The sequence below is a fragment of the Ipomoea triloba genome, chromosome 9 (assembly GCF_003576645.1).
Source record: "Ipomoea triloba cultivar NCNSP0323 chromosome 9, ASM357664v1".
Lineage (NCBI taxonomy): Eukaryota > Viridiplantae > Streptophyta > Magnoliopsida > Solanales > Convolvulaceae > Ipomoea > Ipomoea triloba.
Window position 1 is genome coordinate 8,568,654 of NC_044924.1, and position 22,817 is coordinate 8,591,470.

Below are 22,817 nucleotides of genomic sequence, written 5' to 3' on the forward strand. Positions count from 1 at the left end.
GATTTTTTTTTTAAATAAGGAAAGTAAGATTTTTTTTTTTGCAAATGATAAGGAAAGTAAGATAAAAAACACAATTGGTGTATGTTATACGCACCACCACTACTTAATATGTGTGCACTACATGTGCCTGTTTAGGTGGTCACCAAATGGCGACTATCTTGCTTTATTTTTTTATTTCATTTTCTCACATTACCAATAGACTGTTTTTTTCCTTTGTCATGCCACGACGAGAGAAAAAGATGAAAAGTTGTGTGGTCACAAGTTCGCAACCACCCAAACGTGCACACTATGTGCACAAGTCATGTCCACCCGTGACTTTCTCTTTTTTTCTCTAACAAAAAATTTAAGCTTAGCGTAATAACCGTGTCTCCCTCTCTTCTTTCCCCGCACTCAACATAAAGCCGGAAAAAATCAATGGGTATGCTCTAGCTTCTAGAGCAACCACAATGGCTTGAGTTTTATCAAGTTTAGGAGCTAACAAAGAAGGGAGAGAGGGAGTGGGCGAGGGGAGGGGGGAGAATAGAAAAGTTGGGCGGTCACTTAATGCGTTCAATAGACACATGAGAGACACATGTCTATTGGGTTGCAAGTCACACCCATGCGTAACATATTTTTTATTAATTATAACATAAATCTTAACCTAGTAGATAAACTCATCTTCCCTCTATCTTTTACATCACAAAATATTCACAAAACCCAAGAAAAATTACCAATAGAAATGCTCTAACTTAATTAGACCTCCCTCTTTTTCTTTTTCCCATTTTAGTCTCTTTATTTATTTTTTCTTAATACAATCTTTTTCTTTCTTATGAAGCAATTTCCAGTCAAAACATGTCATTTATTGTAATTCTATATTTAAAAAATTTCTCTAATTTTTATTTTATATCTTTTTTATTTTCTAAATATATAAGTAAACATGTTCTCTATTTTCATGTGTAAACTGTTTTATTTCTTTTAAAAATTGAAGATTTTTTTTTAACTAATAAATACACATAATTTTTTTTTTTTGCCTAAGTCCACCATAGAACTAGGAAATTAGGAATGTAAGATGTCAAAAATGCAAGATTTAATAGTGAAACGCTAGTATCCTATACTCTTTTCAATCTATTGAATTATCCTTTAATAATAATTATAGTAATAATAGAGAATGCAAATTATTTTAGTTACTCCGTATTACAGAGTGTTGTATTTAAAGAGATACGATGGTAATAACAATGATGATTAAATGCTCCATAATGAGATGAGATTTTTGGACGAATGATATGTTGCTTTTTATATGACGTGTAGATATTAATTTGCTTGCTAAAGCCTCACAATGTGGGACATGACAAGCAATTGCCCCCATGTACTCCTTCACTCCCCCCCCCCCAAAAAAAAAAACCCCATACATTGAATATTTGCACATTAGCTAGTCTTTCCTCTTTAATAGGGATGACAATGGGTCAGGACAGGGCAGAGAATAAGGGTCCTGTTCCCATCCCCTAACCCAATCTCTATTTTGCGCCATTGTCTCCAAGCTAAGAGTTTATTTGTAATATAAGGGTCAAATAGGCCAGCGAATTGCACACCATAATGCAATTAGGCCACCGAACGTAAAAATAAAAACTACAATTGAATTCCTAAATTAACAAATTTCACTCAATTTGTTCAATTTCCCAATTTCTAAATGTTACCTAATTTAATAATATTTGAAAACAAATTTTAAAGTTAAAAAAAAAAAAAAAAAAACACTTCATCTCCGATCGAGAAACGAATAGTCCAACTATAGAGACGAAGAGTCCGGCCATGGAGACAAAGAGACCTTCATCTCCAGAATCTCCATGGCCAAAGACGAAAAGACCTTCATCTCTATGGCCAAATATCTTCATCTCCAAAGTCTCCATGGTCGGAGACAAAGAGTCTCTTCGTCTCTGGTTGGAGACGATGAAACCTTCTTCGTGTCCATGGTCGGAGACGAAGTTTTTTCTATTTCTTTTTTTTTTTATCTAAAATTATTTTAATTTTTTTTAAAATGGGATAACATGTTAGAAATTGGAAAATTGGATAAATTGCATGAAATGAATTAATTTAAGAATTTAATTGTAATTTTTTAGGTTCAATGATATAATTGTATTATGGTGTGCAATTTGGTGACCTATTTGATTCTTATTTCTTTATAATTTTATAATATTTAATTTCACATTACAAAATAGAATTTATATATTTAGAACATTAAATATTTTATATAACACATAAATTCAAATTCTAAAATTATAAGACAATGTTAAAACAAATAAACAAAAGAATAGAAAGTTAATTTAACAAATAAATAGTTTACTAGTCGGATGAAATGAGACAAAATGTTATGGTTTGATTTTTACAGTGGGATGATTTTATGAAATTAAATACTTATGGAGTTTATTTTATGAATTCGAATGTGTTAATAAATACAACGCATTAGTTAATGAAGTAGATAATTGAGTTATTAGATCATAATAAATTAAACCATGCACATATCTCGTAACGCCCACCAAATATTACGCATAAATATCCAATGACTTTTTTAGAAACTATAAGTCTATAACCGATATAAATAATAAATATTTCAGCATGGACTTGCGCAAATTATATCGTGGACCGTGGTCCACAATGCATTGTGGACCGCGGTCCNCAGTATCTGTTCATATACACTGCAGTTACATTTCAACACAACTACAGTTACATTTTGATATAACTACAGTTTCATTCGATAATATCAAACACAAATGTGAAACTGTTATTCAGTATCTTTTCGTATACACTACACTTTATTTTCAACACAACTACAGTTACTTTTTGATATAACTACAGTTTCATTCGATAATATCAAAACAAATGTAAGGCAGTATCTTTTGAAATGAACTGTAGTGTCAATTACGGGGCTCTATCTCCCACTTACTAAAACGACGTCGTTTTGGGACCACGGTCCACAATGCATTATGGACCGCGGTCCACGATATAAGAACTAATGGACTTACGTACACGTATGATTTTAGTAGTTTCAGTTTGATTTGTTTACTTAGTTTCCATTTTATAATAATTAATCTCATTTTCACCAATTTATTGACATGTAAGTATGGGCTAAAAATAGACAATCTCAACAAAATTGGTTAGATTGTTAATTTGATAATCGCAGTTACAAGTTTGCATTCCAACAATAACAGCCTATTATGAGGTTTGGTAGAGAAGAATTGCAATTCCTTTCTGCTTAATTTCAATAAGTGGAAAATTCTAGAATTTGGTTGATAAAAATTGTAATTATATGAAATTATAATTCCTTAAATTTGAGGAATTGCAAATTCCAACTCCCTATAGGAATTGGAATTGCATAATACGTTAGAATGAAGTTTAGAGTGTGAGGACTAAATTGCCCTCCCTAATAATCCAATATCTTTCTCTATGAATCACAATTACAGCAACATTTTCATCTTTATAATATTATTATATTATATTATATTATTATTGTATATTATAGAAGGGGATTTATAATTTTATAGCCACAAAAAAATAACTTGGACACAATCAACCTACCAACCTCAACAACCATAAATATCAAGTTCATTAAAATTGAACAATAACAGGACATGTAAGAGAGAAATACTCCAGGGAGGGTTTTCTTCACTGAAAAATTTTCAGTCAATTATAATTTCTAAAAGTGGAGGAAAATTGAATTAAGTTTTGCTTGGTTCATAGACTTTTTGTTAGAGGAACTTGAATTTCTCGCATATGAGAAAACAAATAATTTATTTGGTCATTTTAGATATCTTTTTTTATGACATTTGGAACAAAATTCAACATGGAGTATACTAAAAATAAATTTGTATCAGTGCTCCCAGGATAATTTGTCAAACAAAAAATAAAAAGTCTACTTATGGGCTTGGGATAGAGCCCAATATAATAAACCCATTCTGTTATAAGATAGCGTGGATTTAAATTCTTTCTTGGATTGTGAATTTGTGATGTATCTATCTACGAGACTCGAGAGAGTGCGAGATGGAAGTATCTAATCCAGTTTACTGATGTCGCCACGTGGCGACAACCCATTCATCCTTTCGAATTTCTTGGGCCAAGCTGGCCAAGAAGCTATCAGTACCGATCTTTCTGGTTTCGTCAAGTTGCCAAGAAAAAAAAAGAAGGAGAAGAAGAATTTAAATTAAAGCTTTCCAGGGATGGCAGGGATTGGTTGCTGCTCTCCTACAATTCTCTCTTCTCCAAGGTATTCTCTCACTTTCAGAATACAATTGCTTTGTTGGGTTGTGAAAGCCGAGTTACATGAATTCTAGTTATAAAGACTGTATTTTTACCAAAGAAAAAAGATTTTGTGCTGCGATTAGTCCCAAAGAGGCAAAGAGTAGAAGCATTTCATCAGTATTGTTATATGATATGATAAGATTATCACCAATATACAACTTCCCTTTAAATATCATATGCTATTGGTTAGTGGAATGGGGTTTTGAGGTTTTCTGTCAAAGTAGAATATGATTCATAAACTGCAATACATATGATTTATTTTTTGTGACAGTGCTAACAGATTAACTTCACCTTTTGAGATGATGGCTAAGGTTTTGGTTTAAGTTTTCTCAATTTGAGTTGGTTGCTCCAACTTAATTAGTCTGATTGCAATTCTTTTGTGACCTCTAAATCTTAATTCATATTTTGAAATAATGTCTTTAATTGGTTCTATATAGTTACTATACTGAGTTTTTTGTTCTTTTGGCCATGTAATAATGCTGTATATGGTGGTGGCCTTGATGTATAGAACTCTTTAATGTCAATCAATATTTTTTTCCCACTGTTTCCATAAAATAAGAGAATGATAGATGTAGATCTGTAATGAATTGTACCATTTCGTTTTGTAGTGTTTCATATTACTTGAAATCTAGCACACTTCTGTATTAGATTTCATCATAGAAATAGAATAATAGCCTAGGGGTTTGCACTTTCAGCAATCCGGGGACATCTTGGTTGGTACTCAAGACTTATCGAGGGGGGATTGTTAAAGGGAAACCACTGCGTAGAAGAGCTTTGGGGATCAAAGCAGAAGTTGAATTTGTGAATGCTGAGGAAGCGAAGAAGCTCGTTGCTGTTGATGGGTATGCAGTGGTAGATGTGCGCGACAGAACTCAGTTTGAGCGAGCACGTATAAAAGAATGTTTCCATGTTCCACTTTTCATTGAAAACAAAGATAATGACTTAGGTATGATCTGTATTTTCGAGTGCTTCTTCTTACTGTGTGCTATTTTTATAGCTGAGTTAATGTTATGTTAATGTTACATTATTACAGGAACTATAGTGAAGAGAACTGTGCACAACAATTTTTCCGGTTTATTTTTTGGTCTGCCTTTTACTAAACCAAATCCTGAATTCGTTCAATCTGTTAGAAGCCAATTTTCACCTGAAAGCAAGCTGCTACTTGTTTGTCAAGAAGGATTAAGGTAAGGTGTTTACATGTTAGAACTGTTATTACTATGTTCATGGAGAGTTCTCGATGAAGATTATGGCTAGCTGTTAAGGTTGTCCTGTACTGAAACTTTCTCATAGAGAGAATTTTCTTCATATTTTCTCTTCCCGAAATTGAGAGAATAAAACCCCAAGTCCTTATTATCTTCTTTGGATGCTCTTAGGTCTGCAGCTGCTGCCCAAAAATTAGAGGAAGCTGGTTTCCAGAACATAGCATGCGTAACGTCAGGGCTTCAATCTGTAAAACCAGGTAAGCATTCTTATAACCAAACTTTTACCTGAACATCTTATCTAGACTAGAAGGTGAAGATAAACTAGTGGAGTGAAATCGTTTTCCAGGAACATTTGATTCTGTCGGTTCCACAGAGTTAAAAGACGCAGGCAAGGCCGGTTTAATTACTATACAAGGAAAGATTTCTGCTGTGCTAGGAACTGTACTAATTTGTAAGTTATCTGTCATCAATACAATGAAAGTGTTAATAAAAATGTCTTCTTTCTGGTTTTGATGATTATTCTTAAACGATGAAATTCCCAGGTGCACTTCTTTTGATCACACTCTTCCCTGATCAAGCAGAAAAGATACTTCAAATGGCTCCTACAGGCTAGCCCCAGAGTGTGTTTGTTTTTTGGATTGATCTTTCTTGTAAATGATGATATCTGAAGAGCATAACAGCATCATTGTTAGAGCAAATGTTTGGTTTAGTGCTTGTAATAGCCATCAAAGTTTTGGTGTAGTTCATCTGTACAATGCTCAATGCTATGTAGACTAGAACCCATGACTCATTGAAGATTCAATTCTGGAAATGTAAAATATTCATCAGTAATTCTATTCATTACCTAATTTTCAGAAACTTTATATGATTGAGGAACAAAATTTCAAAAATAAAAAAATATAAATATAAATTTGCAGTTCAACTATTACCGTATGTTTTTAGTTGAAATGGAACACATACATCAATTTGGTATCAGAGCTAATCTCATGATAACAACTATCACTTTAAAATTTTAGTTGAGATAAAAAACATGCTTCAATTCATATAATTAATAAATTATACTTATTTTGACCAAACAGAAAGAAAAAAAAACAAATATCACATATTTCAATTTTGAATCAAATCTAACCTCATGTCAATGTACAGTCCAACTATCAGTTTAAGGTTTTAGTTGGGATGAATGACTTGTAATTTATATAACAGTCCTAGTATCCGTTTAAGTTTTTTGTTGGGATGAATGACTTGTAATTCACACAATTATAAATTGTACCTGATTTCAAAAAAAATAATAATAATAATTCCTATTATAAAAATGATGTGATTTTTGTTTTGAGTACTACTGACTCTGTTACAAATGTGATTGATGTCTCACTAATTTAAAAAAGGCTATACCGTTCTGGATCGGTCGACAATATAAATTGCAGTCCATTGCCCATTTCAGGCAAAAAAGGCTTACAGGCCCAAAGCACAAATCAGTCACGGCCCATTGTATACATTCAGTGTACAAGCCGCAGTTTTTCCAGTCTTCCTGGCGTACGTTAGCGTCTAGTCTTCTCTCTTCTCTGCGAGACTGTGAAACTCCATCGATTTATCAAGCTAGCAGAAATTCGGGAGAAATGCAGAACCAGGAAGACATTCGTAACCTTCCGATCGATATCGCTTTTGCTCGTCTCGGAGGTAAAGAAGATGAATTCTCTGAATTCTATATTTTCTCCTCTTTTTTTTTTTTTTTTGGTGCATACATGAATTATTCTGGAATTATCTGATTTATTAGCTTCTAAGTAATTCAACTGATTTTTGTTATTTTTAATGGATGAAGAATGGTTGGTCGATCGGAAGAGAATTCCGGCGGACTATCGAAAACGGCTTGCAGCTGTGAGAGCAAAAATTTTGACGGCGTTTGCTTCTCTTCCCAAGGACCTAGATCCTTACTTTCATACCCTCGATGCTGAAGGTTAACTATATTTTCGATTAAGTGGAATTCCGAGAAACTTTGTTTAATAACTCTCTTTTGTATACACTTGCTTTGCGAATATGCTTCCGGCTGGACTTTACTTTCAACATGTGGAATTGGAAACTTTATTGCGTTCATATTTGAAATTAGAAAGATTTGGTTGTTTACAGAAACTGTGTTCTAGATTCTTTGAAGCGTTTTGCATGAACATTAGATGAAATTCTGAATGTGGAGCTTTACTTGTGAGAATTTTTGCATGTCTTTCTTGAACTCTGCTTGAGTCTGTTATGTTTGAAAAACAGAAAGGTTTTAAATTTGTTTTCCTAGCCAGCATTTTTTGCATGCAATTGAAGCCGACTTTTGAATGGCCTGGGCTTATTATAGGACTAGGAAACAGGAAAGAAAAAGAAAAGTATATTTCTCAAAAGAAAGAGAGAAGTAACTTGAGTAAATCATTTTCTTGGTTAGATTGTTTCAGAAAGAACTCAACATTATTTTTATTATTAGTATAGTGATTATTACTATCATCATTATCTTTATTATTTCAATCATGTTTAACTTTCACTTTGTCTCCCATGACTTGGGCTGGGTTGATTTAATTGAGTAATTCTTCTCAAAGAGTTTGAACAACTTTGCAAATGGAAGTATGAATGCTCATTACGTGTAATAAGTCATTATAGTCTATGGCAATGGCAAAGCTTATAGATATTGTTTTGTAAAATATCTTTCTTTGAATTTACAATCATGCAATTTGTGAGTTTTGTATCATCATAAGCATTGCAAAGTTGCAAGCATGATGATTCACATTGATTTTTCAGGGATTGGTTATTTAGAAGCCAAATACATATATGAGGCTCTTCTAAAGTCAACCCCAGAAAGCCGCAATATCTTTGGTCAGCTTTCAGGTGCTGCTGTAAGATCAACGGCAACTCTCTCTCTCTCTCTCTCTCTCTCTCTCTCTCTCTCTCTCTCTCTCTTCTGTTATAAAACCAAATAGTATTTTCATTGTGAAACACAACTTTTATTTCAATTTTGACAGGGTGTTTGGGAAGCAATTGTACGTGCTTATGAGAAAGAACGTATTTTCCTTGGTGAGGCTGCCCAGATAATGGTTCAAAATGTTAATTATGAAATGTAAGTTTCGCCAATATTATGAAGTGGTCATAAATCAATATTTGAAGCTTTTTGCAAGGATTGATGTTTTAGAACCCTGCATGATTGACTGGTTTTGTTCTCTAGCCCCTACCATAAGAAACAGACTCAAAAGGTTCAGCATCAATTATCTGAATTGGAACGCAAGGAAGCCGATATAAAAAGAAATGCAACTCTTTCAGCAGCTAAATTTATTGAAGCTTGCCAGGAGCTAGGATTGCAGGTTTTGCCTTTTTTTTTCTTCCTGTTTGTGATTGTTTACTTACTTTTCACTTCTTTTTCTTTGACAATCTTTAAGTTTCTTTTCCTGTTCTCCAATCATTCAGGGAGTAAATGTGAGGTCAGAATTATTAGAGACTGCAACAAGTACACTTCCAAGCACTTTCAGCAGAATTTTGGAAGTACTGAACAGTGATTCTGTGTCCCAAGCCATTGAGTTTTATTCAAACTTTGTTAAAGATGCTCATATGGAAAAGAACGTAAGAGAATCGTTGCTTGTGTCTTGCTTTTAACTCTTTGGTCTAAAAGCAAGTTCAGTATTTCTTTCTTGCACTTATAACAATTATTTTTGAAAAAAGTTTTGCTAGTTTGTGGATGGTGCTAATGTGCTATGATGGGTGTTATGTGTACTGGCAATATTATTGGTTAACTTTTTCTGGTTGCAGAAAACACTTGGTGCTGTGTTACAAAATTTAAGGAATGTCCGAGAAAGTCCACCTTCTCTTAATGTATCTGCGAGCACTGAGATACATCATTCTGTAACTGCACAAGCCAGTCATGGTGGGGTAAGCCATGCCATCACTGAAGCAGACATCACAGCTGATGGCATTGATTGGGATATCACCTTGGACAGCTCTCAAATTGATTGGGACATTGGTACTGTAGAAGAAACAGAAGAAAATGGCAATGGATTGGGTCCTTATGAAATTGTTAATGCCAGTGATGCCATGGAACCACATCTTGAGAACCAAGGTGAATCCTCAGTTACTGAGGTCCCTGTATCAGAAATATCTTGGGATATTAGTGTCGACAATCCCCAAGTAGATGCAGTTGAAGATGTTGGCTTGCTGAATACAGTACCACATGCGAGTACATTGACTGAAGCCCACACCACTAGCAATGAAAGGAGTCCATTTCTGGAGACAGAATATAGGAATAAAATTCTTGATGATTTATTTGAGGTCTGTATATATTCTGCAAATATTATTTCTCTACTTGACCACTATCACTATCATTATTGTTTTCTTCAATTTTGTGACAGTCTGTAGGTGCTCATCTTGTACACGTGGAATACATTGTTAGAAAATCCTAAAGATTGTCATGATGCAACTTGTCCATGCTATGAATTCATGTCATCTTTTTTTCTTCTTTTTTTTCACCTTGCACATCAGGTTAAAGCATTCCTGAATCAGCGCTTGATTGAGTCAACAAATGAAGAAACTTTATCTTTGCAACATCAAGTACAGGCAGTTGCCCCTTTTGTGCTGCAACAATACACTTCTGATTCAGTTCAGATGATGATGTCTGATGTTTCCTCAGCCATTTCGTTGCTGACAAATAGGAAAACTCGTGACTTGATCATGATCCTCAACTCCAAAAGGTACTTTCCAGGCCATTTAGTAGAGTGACACTTGCATATTTTTTCCCCTATGCCAGTATTCTATTATAGTTGTATTACTTGCTTTTTCATGGTAGTATAACTACCTTCCCAAGGCCTCGGTACCTCCCTACTTAGTGGTGAGTGATCTTTATCGATGTTGATTAAAGTATTCATTTAAATTTCAGATTTCTTGAACGAATGACAAATACATTGGAGGAAAAGAAGCGACATGAAATTAAACTGAAAGAGGGATTGAAAGACTTGGCTTCTAAACGCATGGAACTGCAGAATTCTGTATCTTCATCCTGGCCAAAACAAGTGAGCTTGTTACCCTTGCATCAACCACTACTGCTACCCATCGTCTATTCACATTGAATTCATTTCCTGTATTTGGTGTTTCTAATACAGGAAGCAGCTATTGTGAGAACCAAGAAGTTGAAGGAGCTCTGCGAGAAGACACTTTCATCTATGTTCGATGGGCGGCCTGTCAATATTATCGGAGAGATTAATACATTGCTGACAAGTAGTTCTAGTGTTTAATTTCCATAGACCTACTTTTCTGTTGTTCATAGTTGAGAAGTTAATGGTAACTGGGATAATTTATACACTAGCGGATTGTATAAAATACATTGCCAAAAAACTGAAACTTCAACCTGGATTGTCATACATTTTGCACTAAATTTCATCTTACCTCTAATTACACCAAGAGAGATGGATGTGCATATTTTAGTGGGAGAAATTTTTTATTTTCTTATAAAAAGCAAAATGAAAATTTTGAAAATATGAAATATCAAAATGTATTTATTATTATGAAATATTTATGTAAATGAGAAATGCATTGTATTGTATTTTATATTTTATAGGTAGCAATATAAATGCATGTATTAAGGAGTTTGATAATGGCATTATAATACTTGGACTGTTTAAAGTCAGATTAGGTGAAAAAACATTAATGTCGAGAAGATTTTGAAAAACGAATTATGGTTGACAGTCACTTTGCGGTTTGAAGGTTGTCAACTTGTCACCAACTTGTGGTATGCCATTATTATTATATGGTTGGATAATTTCTACGCTCTTTCAAGTTTCACCCATCACATTTCTCAAATTCACAAGTTCAGAACTCTATCCACTTAAAACAATTTCAATTAAAATATTATTATAAAAATATTACATTTTAGTTAAAAAGATTCACACGTCTAGCGTGAAACAGTCTTACACAAGATTTATTCTTTCTCATAAAAGTACATATGGAATATTTTGATTCAACCATTTCCGTTAGTAATAATTTTGGAGACAAAACACGGGATAATTAAGGATGCATCTATCCACAAATTGATGAGGTCAAGTCTTTGTTAGGACTAAAATGCCAAATATTTGGGTTGTTTACTTGTTTACCCATTGGAGGAGGACCACAAGAAAAGAAGAAAAAGTATCCCCTTCTCATCAGCTTTGCTTGAAAAGAGAATGCCAACTTCCACATCCACAACTGCCAATTTGACCTTCAATTTCAAAGCTGAAAGCACAAGTTTACTGATGGTCTGATCTAACCTCATCTTCACCTCCCATCCACCATGTTTATCATTTCCACATTATTCGGTTAAAATAACAAAACGAGCATGGAAAGCAAACTGGTAATTCAGAGCAAATGTCTGATACTTCAAAAACAATAATATTGTAGTAGTAATCAACTTATATTCTGTGCAGTTGGAGGGGAAATAAAGGAGGAAGTGTTGCATTACTTCACCTCAATGTTTCCAGCCCAGCAATGACTTCTATCCAGCCTTTGGGAACTTCAGACAGGTGCAATTTAAGATGACAATGCCCAAAAGAGACTTAAGTCTGGGCAGACTCCAGAGATAAGGACAGGGAACAACTTGTAAAGTCTCCTCAGTATGTTTTCATCCATGCAGTATACTACAGTTGCCTTACTGTTGAACTAATGACATCTGACACCCTAAAGACCTAAACTTGTATATCAGGGAAGGAAACCCGCAGCCACTACCTAAGGGTGTGCACTGGGTAAATCTCGCCTTGTGACCCTAGCCGGTAAAGGACTGCAATGAGGCAAACTAACCTAGGTTGCCCATAGCTAATTGGCTCAAACCGAAAGGCCAATATGCCATGCTCCCACTGGGAGTTGAACTTGAAACCTTGTGGTTATCTAGCCAACAGTCTGATCAACTAGGCTAGAGTTGTCCCTAGTTGCTTACCAAGTTTGAATTTGAAACAAGAACCCCCAAAAAAGAAAAGCATCTTAATATAGCCAATACTCATCAGCATTATCAATATGCACAAATCACATGGAATTTAGTTATGTTAACCGAAAGACCCCTTTCACATTGAGGAGGTCCAAGATTGGCATGCAATGGGAAGATGATACAAGGAAATATCCCAAAACATTTTGATCCCTATTGTCACACAGAGATCAGCATATTCATGTAAATGAAATTTTCACAACTGCTTTATACTGATTATTGAATAATTTTAACCAAAAGTGATGTTAAAGCAAGCATGTGTGCATACAGTAAAAAAAACATGTTAAAGAAAGCACACTGCATTTAAGACCTGTTGGTGCACATAATATATGTTGCAGCACACTGCACCTTTTTCAGTCATGCTCCTAACCCATTACATTTAAAAACAAACAAACAATTAATCCAGATTTTAAGTAGTCAATGATGTTTAGGCAAGAAATGTGCAGAAAGTACAGACTAAAATTTCTGGAGCAATAAAGTTGAGCTCTTTGCAAATTTTAGTCCACTTGTCTAATCATCGAAAATACTTGCAATTTTCTTAAAGTGCAATATTAAAGCTACTCCATAAATCTGTCACAAAAGAAAGAGGAATTCAACTAATTACCTGAAACTCCGATTATCCCGTTCTATCAGTTATAAATCAGTATTTAGGCTCTTGACCGGAAGGCTCCTGTGCACTTCTCAAGTGGATAAGTATATTACACTTGTGTGACATGAACAATGTGATAAGAACTATAGTATAGGAGAAGTAAAGTATTTACTTTATTGACTGTGCCTAACTAAAAAGAGCTAGCAAATAAATATTCCGGGAGACTAAAGACTAGTGAGAATATTTTTTCGAGAAAAATCAATTCTTCATTAACTTAAAATGGGGGTATCCAAAATCAAAGCCATATGACATAACAAAACTTGCAAAGCACATATAAACCAATATAGAAAAAAAAGGCTATTAGAGCCTCAAAGTTCATCTGCACTCAACCCCAACTTCAGCTGCTCGTCTAGGTTTGCTCTTCCTTCTGCTCCCATTCTGTCTGAACCCGACCGACTTTATTAAGTCCTTGGAGTTGGTTTTAGTTCCCACACCGTTTTCCTCTTTAACCGACTCACCGTTCTCCTTCACTTGTGAAGGCCGCTTCCTCTTCTTGCCATTTTCAACATCTTGATTACTAATATCTTTGCTCGACTTGGTGCTTTTCAAATTCTCGACGTCTTCTTCATCTCCAGCTACCTTCTCAACTTCATCCTCTTCCTCCTCTATTTCATCCTTCAATGGTTTTTGTGGTCTTCCTCTTCTCCTAACAGGCGGCATCTTCTCTTCTTCACCACTCCCAAGATCCTCGCGAACAGACTGTTTCTTTCCCTTTCCTCTGCCTCTACCCATTCTCCAAATCCAAAAAGCTTTACTGACCTAAATTTCTACCATGAAAAAGACAAAGCATTGGGGGCCTTAAATATTTGTCTTAAGATATAGTTTAAATCTAGAATACACTGAGATTAACACAAAATCCAAAATTTCCCAAAGTTGATCCTATGGGAATCATGTACTTCAAATAATCAAAGGCAAGAGAATCAAAGTTGAAATAATATAGAGTGGGAACCATAAAAATAGATAGCTAATCCTATATAGAAGTACATCCTCAGAAGTCAGAGCCTAACTGAAGAAAAAACAAGTACAAACAAATCGAAAAGAATCAAACCTATGTGTTCTTAGTGTCAGCCATTATAAGACAACATGACAAGGAATACTGATAATCATCCAACAAAACACTGAACCTTAGTAAATCATACAAAATCCTAAGATTTCAAGAGCTTAAACAGCAAAAATGAACCATAAATTGGGCATATCAGAAACTCAATCAAAATCTTAAACTACATACATGCATAACAAAAAATAAAAACAAAAACCCTTCACGCATAAAAAGCATATTTGCAAACAAGTAGAAAAGTAGAAATAAGAAATCAGAAGATCAACCACAGAATAAATCTTTATGACAAAACATTGAAAGTGAGAAATAGAGCAATAGACAATAGTTGATATGGAAGTTTGTTGGAACTGAAAACCCACTAAACCTGGGGAAAAAAATTGAATCTTTCCATAAACCCATCAAAGACACTGATAAATCTTATCCGTGAAGCTTCGAGGATTTGAACAGAGAGAAGGAGCGTACCAAATGAAGCTGACTTCCCAAGAAACGGCCAACACTGGCATCTTTAAGCAAGAACCCATTTTCCGAAAATCAGATTAAACCAATCAAAACACCAGAAACCCCCCAATAATCAGATGCTTTGTCCAGCTCTCCTGGCTCTCTCAGATTAGTGCTGGAATATTAATGGAAGCAGGAAAAAAAATTGATCTGAAGGGAAAATAAAGAAACCCAGATGAGAAAATTAAGAGAGTGAGAAAAGGTTAAGAATTAGAGCAGAGATTTGAAGAGATAAATCTGTAGAATGATGAGAGGCTGAAGAGGAGAGGGAATAAGCTAAGGCAGAGGCAAAGAAGAGTGCAGAGAATGAAAAAAACAAATGGGACAGCAGCAGTAGAAGTAGAATATAATAATTAAGGATTTATTTTGTTGGTTGGACTGTTTGGGTAATTAGGTTTTAGAGAGTAAAAAAATGGTGGCTTTTTCAAATTTTATTTTTAAAATCAAAATTTTGTTTATTCACTTTTGGATTCATTTGATTATTAACATTTGGTTATGAACTTGTTTTGCAGTGGTACGAAATAACTCTTCATATGAAAGGTCAGCGGATTTAACATTGTAACAGAAATAGTAGTACTAAAAAAATATTTGAGTATAGTTTACAGGTATATATACTATATAGTTTAATTGATTCGCTGATATTAAATTAAACTATAAATAACTTGAATTGTTTATTAAATTAAACATACATACTAAGTTTTATTATCATGTCATGAGGTTAATATTTATCTCTTAACATATTATAAGATTATAAGATTATCTTAAAGAGAAAAACATATAATTAATCTTTTATCAATAATTGCTAAATGCAACTATAGTTCATTTGAAATTTAGTTATCCTTGTAGTTATTTAGTGATAAGATTGCAATCAAATTGCACCAATGAGCTTACTTCAAAAAATATAATAATAATAATAATAATAATAATAATAATAATAATAATAATAATAATAATAAAAGAATGAATTGCACTTTTGATTTATGAGATAAGTCTTCATTTTAATTATAGGAGTCAATCAATGTCACATATTATTATGTATTAAAACCACGATTTAAGAATTTTATTAAACAATTACACATATACTTTGAACGTTATAAGTTTTCATTTAACCTCAACTTTCATTTTTTGCATCGGTGTTCAGAACATGAATAAAATTAGTATTAAACTAATGGCTACGACTGTATGATTCATAATTAGAAATGACATTAGTTATAGACAATTGAGGAAAACTACTTACACTAGTGAATAAGCATTTTGAAAAACCTGTAAATTATTGCGACAGATCTTATAATTTTATTTTATTTTATTTTTGTAAACTCTTATAATTTTATCTAATCTATCAAAACTCAAACTCTAAAGTAATGGCAGTGGGAACCATTAAAATTACAGTACAATCCTTTTCTGAAAGATTAACTCACTTTTTAATGACTAATTTGATTGTAATTACTTTTTTAGAGGCCAAAGGTTAATCACTAAAATAGATGAAACATATTACTCCGTGTGGTGATTAAAATGACATTTGTTTTTTATTAACCGGTGGTAAATAAATTAAATCAATTTTAACAGTAGGCAGTTACTTCCCATAATATTTATTCTTTTTTTTTAATTACAATATTATTAAATGAAAAAAAAATTCAAGAAAATGTGTAAATCAATTGTTCAATGGATACCCAATATTCCAAAAATACCTAACAATTTCATGCAACTTTTGACCTAAAAAAAAGTGTTTTTTTTAATGGTAAAATATTAATTCTTTTTTTTTTTCTTTTCAATTGTTGTATAAAGTAAATCAATGGTTAAGGTTGAAGGTTTGGCCAAAGGTATATATAAATTTCAAAGGAATATTTAGTGTGAAAGAAAAGGTAAAAAGTAAAAACATATATATAGATGGGAGGGAGGGAGGGTTTAATGTAGACATAAATAAAAGCATGATCCAAGCTAAGGTTGACCCCATAGAGTTGGTGTGGGGTTGTAATTGAGTTGTCTTTCAGTATGGTAGCTGTGATTATTAGCATCATTTTGGAAGCATGCCCATTTTCTCCCCTCAATTCAACAATCAACAATCTTCATTCTATCATATGCTCCGTATTAAAAATTATGTTACCGCATTTAGTTCTATTTTTTGTTTGTCAGGCCATAAGATGTCTTGAGCATGCCCAGATCAAAATAATTCATAGTAAAGTGCAAGAAAGTACTCCGGGCAAGGATAATTACAAGATCTCTCGTGTTTTGAGAGAGGGAAAAAGGTTTGTAGACTTTCTAGCTACCTAATATGTGGAATTGATGACTATTGTGTTCTGATGACCGTCTTCAAAATAATATGATAGATCAACTCCATTTGGATGCTTTAGGCGCTCTAACGGGAAGACTCAGACGTTCCAAAAAAAAAAGTCAAAATTTTATATACCATATTTTATTTAGAGTTTCTTTTCTTAATATATGTATTTTATTCATGAGTTCAAATTGAAATATTATTTTTAAAATAGCACCTAAGTCTTTCAACTAAGGAAATAAGTGGGACCCATGTCTTTGATATTACTATGCTTAATAAAAAAAATCTCACTGGGTCACATGAGTAAAATTTGGAAAGAAAGATCAAAAATCAAGTCTTATTAGCGACGGGGAGAAACCTCTCAAAGTGATGATGAGCTCTTTGTGCAAAATAAACAAAAGTCTAGCCTTGAGTTGCTATGATTTACATCCTCTTAGATGCTCTGTTGGGCCATGACGTGAGGGGGTCGGGACGTGAAGGGTTATTGAGATTGAGGATTCAACCTTTTGGGAAGAAAATTTTTTCATATTTTACTCCCTCCCTTTTGATGAAGCTATAAAAGATTTGTTTTATTTTTCAAATTTCTATGAAGCTATAAAAGATTTGTTTTATTTTTCAAATTTCTTTTTATTCTTTTCTCCAGTGAAATCATAGTTGATGTATGGTAGGAATAGTATTCTTTGGCTCTTTGCTTACTACGCTTAAAATTTTTCCAACTTGACAAGGTCTATTAAATACTAGGAGACAAATCTTCACAAATGTCATGTGACATTGATTAAGAAATATAAGTTTTTTGATTTCATATTTCGGAAAACTTTGCACCTTATAATAATGTTGTCTAAAGATTCTCCAATCACATTCCATACCATATTGCTCCATAATTTCACTTTACCTATGCTCTTTTTTTTTTTTTTTTTTTCATTTCTTTCCAATTAATTTAACCATTAATATATAGCTAAACTTATTTTTATTACTACTATGTATTCTAATTTTCTCTCATATAATTCATGTTTTTTTTTAAAAAATACGTTTTAGATTATTTTATTAGAAGAAGAAAAAATGTTATCATTGACTTGACACTTACTAGATTTTCATGTGTATATATATATTTTTCATATGTGGTAGTAACATGTACTTTTTTTTTTTTTTTTCCAAACGTAGAGGTGACTTGGCCTAACATATTAAGATAAATTGGACAATTTTATACCCAAAAAAATGTTTTTAAAGAAGCTAAATAATCAAAACACCATATAGAATGTTAGAAATAATGTTATTAAGATTTTGATGATGTTTTCTCAAAAAAAAAAAGAAGATTTTGATGATGTTAATATTGTGTAAAGTGGCAAAAACTTGTGTGAGACCGTCTCACCATGAGACGAGTTGTGTCGGGTCGGGTCAAGATGCAAATGTAACACTTATAGACAAAAATGTCATACTTATATGCTCAAATGTAATACTAATCAGAAATAAATTTTTTGTTACTTATAAGGGTAGATGTAATACTTTTAAGGAAAAATATAATACTTTTACATTTCAATTTAAAAGTATTACATTTTCCCTCAAAAGTATTATATTTGCCCTTATAAGTAGGGTGCACTTGTCAACATTACTTATTATGAAAAATGTATTACTTTTTTCCTTATAAGTAACAAAAATTGTATTCTTGATTAGTGTTATATTTGAGAATATAAGTATGACATTTGCACATATAAGTATGACGTTTGCATGGTGCTTTGACCCGACCCGACCCGTCTCACGAATAAGAATCCGTAAGACGGTCTCACACAAGTGTGACCCGTGTAAAGTTAAGGAATTTATCTAGTAAGTGAAAATTTGGAACAATTTTCTTTCAAAAGAAAGAAATTAGAGAATTAGAAAATTAAAAATGAAAAACATATTTATTAAACTCAATCCTCCAATTCTGTAACATATCTCGCTTCTTCCATTTTCATTAGTTTTGGAAAATTTAGAATCATAATTCTCCAAATGTAGTAGTAGAAAAATGTAGGTGAATAGTGCCAAGAGGTTAATAGTTTGAATCCTTTCTACGTATAACCTAATTATTTTGTTAGTAAATTAAAAATATGGAGAAATGAAAACTGAAAAATGAAATTATCCCCAATTTTATGTTGCAAGTATTATGTTTGATAGGACAATTTGTAAATGTCAAAACAAAACTTAGTTTATTCGTTAAAGTTCTATTCAATAGATATTGTTAAGAAGGTCTTATAAACCGTAAATAATTGTGCAACAAAACCTTCTAGTAGACATTGCTACTTATAGCGTAGTATTAATTTCAGCAGACCTTGATAGATCAACCAACAAATCTTTGCAACATATATGTCCAACAGATCCAAGCAGACTATTTAACAATATATCTATCAACTTAGTTAAGCTAAAGTACCAACCAATGACAGACCTTGTATTCATTTGTTGAGGTATTCGGATAGATGTTTTACCATCCAACAACAACGGGAATCAACATTAATCTAAGCAAAGGCATGACATATTTTCTCAAGGTAATAGATCCAAGGTCTACTGGACTAAAGTACTATGAAAAAAGACAATACAAGGAATAAAATGTCTTTATGGAAAAAGAGATGTTAGACACATTCCTCAAAACTCCTGACATCAAAACAGTTTGAAAAGCTCAAAATTTCTTTTTGGATACAAAGTAATTCGGTAATTGCTTTATACCAAATAGACATTGGCTAATACCCAATAGTTAATGGCGTGCAGCGTAAAAGGATGAGATGAACGTTTTTTGGACATCTATCATCTCATCAAGCGCCAACTGTTACTTTTCAGAGTTGTTTGAATTTTAGGCACTCCCGCAATCCAACTCTATGAATAGAGCTCTTCCTCAAGCTTAGAAAAAAAAAGTGTGTGGGGAAACGGGAAGTAAGAGAGTTCATGAATACTTAATCAAACCAAAACATTCTAAGCATCCTAAACTTCAATGAATTATCAAGATTCTCTCCAAGTGTCTCTCTATATCTACAAACAAATCCCTCTCTCTCTATATATATATATGTATACATGTATATGCATGTATGTTAAGGTTACGTTAGTTGGTGATCTTCATTCAAGGTAACTTGGTTGGTGACAATTGGAGGTGAATGGTCAAGCTGTGACGAACGTACAATTTTGTAAAGAAAGTCATTCCAAGATTCTAGACGAGTTTAATATTTTAAGACTCTTCCCCGATCCACCACCCACTATCATCTAAAAATGTCTCATCCATACAAGATAAATTTAGATGAGTATTTGCCGAACGAATTAAAATTGTCATTCTTACCCCTACATTCATAATTATGCCTTCCTTCAAAGTGAGGCAGGCAGTATTCACAGTGTTTTTACCTTTTGGTAATTGAGCATCCAAAACGCGTGAATTTTAGTGTGGCCGCATACACGTACACCAATATTGGTCCACTCCGCTTTCAGTGTCACATTTTTGACAATTTTCAATTCTTCAAACACAAGCACCTGCTAACCTTAAACAATTCAAGATTTTGGAGGACGTACGTTAATGGTCAAATGATTATTAAAGTTTGGTAAGCTAGACGGCCACCGTGTCCAAATACATATATTTTAGATTCAATTTTAATACATAGACCCACCCGTTGGTGCTTAACAATTAACATACATATTTTTGACTAGTCTTGATAATGAGTTAATGGCTCTAGTTAATTTGCAAATAAAATGTGTTGACTACTTAAGGATAAACCCACTTATAATCTTATATAAAGTTTATCTCTTAAGTCAAATAATTTGGGTTGAAAGTGCAAGTTGGAATTGAATTGACCATCATAACTAATTCATTCTCCTAGTCTGTGCCTTCAGTTTTTAGGAGAACATTTAATAATATTTTATATAGTTATTTTGATTTGATTTTCTTCAAAAATTGTTATGGGGTTTCTATATATATAAAAGGGTTTGATATCGAGTAAATTTAAAAAAAAAAATCATCTTGAGATATGTATGCTATTACATATCGATCTCTTTTCTCTCTCTAAATATGTAACTATCATAAATTCAGAAATATTTGTGTAAATCTGGGTAATATAATGATCCCAATAACATTGAAATAATTCTTGGGATAGTAACTTATATTTTCACGGCGTAGATATTAATTTACATGACGAGTTTGCATTTTTGTGTTTTAGTTCATACCCGTCAACATCGTGTTGCATGAGAATGACTTAACCCCTTTGTACTGTTTTTTTTTACAAGGATTATTATTATAGTATATGTACCTTGTACAACATGTACCAGTTGTTGGTTAGAGATCAGAGACTTGTAGCTGACTAGCAGTTGTTTGCCCATGTATATAGTTAGTTGTTCAACAAATTATAATCTCTGGATTGACATTTCAATATTATATCATTCCCAACAACAGCAGACATATCCCACATTATCCTCATTAACATGCATTTTTGTACTAAAAAATCTTCATATCCAACTACTAGGTTGTGAAATATAAAGATACGTAACAATCATTCATTAATACTGATAAGAGAATTGGACATTAGGAGTCAACTCCAGACAAGTTAGTCGGACTGTTGATTAAGTAATCATCAAGTTACAAGTTCGACTCTCAATCAGAGCAGCATGTTGGCCTGTTTAGTTTGAGCTGGTTAGATATGGGCAACCTATGCTAGTTTATCTTTTGACAGATAGGGTCAAAAGGCAGGGTTTACCTAGTACAGATTGTGACGGCGGATTTTTCTTGTCACTCAAAAAAAAAAAAAAAGAGTAGTGAACATTATATTACATATACAATATTATAGGACAACCTTAGCCAAGTTAATTATGTTGTTGGTTTAGTATTCACAAAGTTACAAGTTTGACTCTTGTGAGAGCAGCTTATTGGCGAACTTGGTTTGAACGTGTCAACTATGAGCAACATAAACTAATTTATCTTATTGTGGTGATTTGTTGGTTAGGGTCACAAGACATTTATCCGGTCACAAGATGACATTTATCCAACGCACATCCTCAAATAGCCTATGCGAGCCTCTCGTCACTCAAAAAAAAAAAAGAGAGTATAGTGAACATACGTATGAATGATCGCAAACCTCTTAGGTCTTGATGATCTAATAATATACTCCGTACATTATTAAAATTTTAATACAGTAAATATTTCAAGTTAAATCTTTATTATTCTCCATCGTTAAAAAAAATTGTGTTGAAATTCCAAATTGAAAGCCTATCTAGCAACTTGTTTCTTGGGTTGGGCCCCAAACTTGGTTATCCAAATTCGTATGGGCTTCTGGCTACATATATGTAAGATAGTTTGGGCTAAGACCCAACTTGATTATTGTTTGGTCCATTGCTTGTTCCCGCCATGTTTTCCCATTTCTTGTACTATTAACCGACTTTAAAATTAAACCCAATATGGTAGCTCAAGTGACAAGTAAACTCTTTTTGTGGTGAAGAATTTTAAAAGAATTCGTGTTTAATTTTTATAAGTGACAATTCTACTTGGATCAGCTCCTAGAGCGGTCCCGGAAAATCCGGGTTCAGCAATTAGTCGAGTTTACGATTCGACGACATTGATGAAGGAGTTAAAGTTGAGGAATCACGGCGTGACATTGTCAATCACTGAGAGAGATGAATTGGACAGCACGTAAGATGATGTTTTTTGGATCAATAATACATCGTATCTTTGTTGCATGTAACATAATCACCCACCTTCATTTTCTCTAGTCAGCCACTTAGCTTTAAGTATTGTGTGACGACTTATCTAAATAATGTTCACATATGCATCCGATCCACCGTCGCACACACATATTCACTTACGTCAATTGATGGATTCAATAATTTTTTTGGTGCAAAATAACTAATAATTGCTTGTTGGGATGTTATACTAAATATAAGATTAGCAAATTATATTATGGATCATGACT

At 33.1% G+C, this 22,817-nt stretch overlaps 3 protein-coding genes across 3 annotated transcripts; 2 read left to right on the forward strand and 1 right to left on the reverse strand.

Moving 5' to 3' along the window:
- Nucleotides 1-4,081: 4,081 nt before the first annotated feature.
- On the forward strand, nt 4,082-6,329 carry LOC116030376 (rhodanese-like domain-containing protein 9, chloroplastic). The gene is made up of 6 exons (XM_031272608.1): nt 4,082-4,234; nt 4,965-5,215; nt 5,303-5,453; nt 5,643-5,728; nt 5,818-5,922; nt 6,014-6,329. The coding sequence occupies exons 1-6, from the start codon at nt 4,188-4,190 to the stop codon at nt 6,082-6,084; spliced, it is 711 nt and encodes a 236-aa protein (XP_031128468.1). The 5' UTR covers nt 4,082-4,187; the 3' UTR covers nt 6,085-6,329.
- Nucleotides 6,330-7,000: 671 nt separating this feature from the next.
- LOC116031021 (CDK5RAP3-like protein) lies at nt 7,001-10,883 on the forward strand. The gene is made up of 10 exons (XM_031273452.1): nt 7,001-7,148; nt 7,291-7,425; nt 8,244-8,338; nt 8,465-8,559; nt 8,665-8,800; nt 8,904-9,056; nt 9,243-9,758; nt 9,969-10,177; nt 10,363-10,495; nt 10,586-10,883. The coding sequence occupies exons 1-10, from the start codon at nt 7,088-7,090 to the stop codon at nt 10,715-10,717; spliced, it is 1,665 nt and encodes a 554-aa protein (XP_031129312.1). The 5' UTR covers nt 7,001-7,087; the 3' UTR covers nt 10,718-10,883.
- A 2,381-nt stretch (nt 10,884-13,264) lies between these two features.
- On the reverse strand, nt 13,265-14,955 carry LOC116028487. The gene is made up of 2 exons (XM_031270205.1): nt 14,601-14,955; nt 13,265-13,848 (listed from the first exon to the last, which is right to left on the reverse strand). Exon 2 carries the CDS (start codon nt 13,811-13,813, stop codon nt 13,397-13,399), a length of 417 nt encoding a protein of 138 aa, XP_031126065.1. The 5' UTR covers nt 13,814-13,848; nt 14,601-14,955; the 3' UTR covers nt 13,265-13,396.
- Between the last annotated feature and the right edge of the window lie 7,862 nt (nt 14,956-22,817).

Bases quoted from the DNA above. Each gene is read 5' to 3' on its own strand.
- LOC116030376 (XM_031272608.1), top strand. From the start codon at position 4,188: ATGGCAGGGATTGGTTGCTGCTCTCCTACAATTCTCTCTTCTCCAAG. The intron at 5,729-5,817 runs GTAAGCATTCTT...ATCGTTTTCCAG, and splicing joins GCTTCAATCTGTAAAACCAG to GAACATTTGATTCTGTCGGT. The intron at 5,923-6,013 runs GTAAGTTATCTG...TGAAATTCCCAG, and splicing joins GCTAGGAACTGTACTAATTT to GTGCACTTCTTTTGATCACA.
- LOC116031021 (XM_031273452.1), top strand. From the start codon at position 7,088: ATGCAGAACCAGGAAGACATTCGTAACCTTCCGATCGATATCGCTTTT. The intron at 9,759-9,968 runs GTCTGTATATAT...CTTGCACATCAG, and splicing joins TTCTTGATGATTTATTTGAG to GTTAAAGCATTCCTGAATCA. The intron at 10,496-10,585 runs GTGAGCTTGTTA...TTTCTAATACAG, and splicing joins CTTCATCCTGGCCAAAACAA to GAAGCAGCTATTGTGAGAAC.
- LOC116028487 (XM_031270205.1), bottom strand. From the start codon at position 13,813: ATGGGTAGAGGCAGAGGAAAGGGAAAGAAACAGTCTGTTCGCGAGGAT.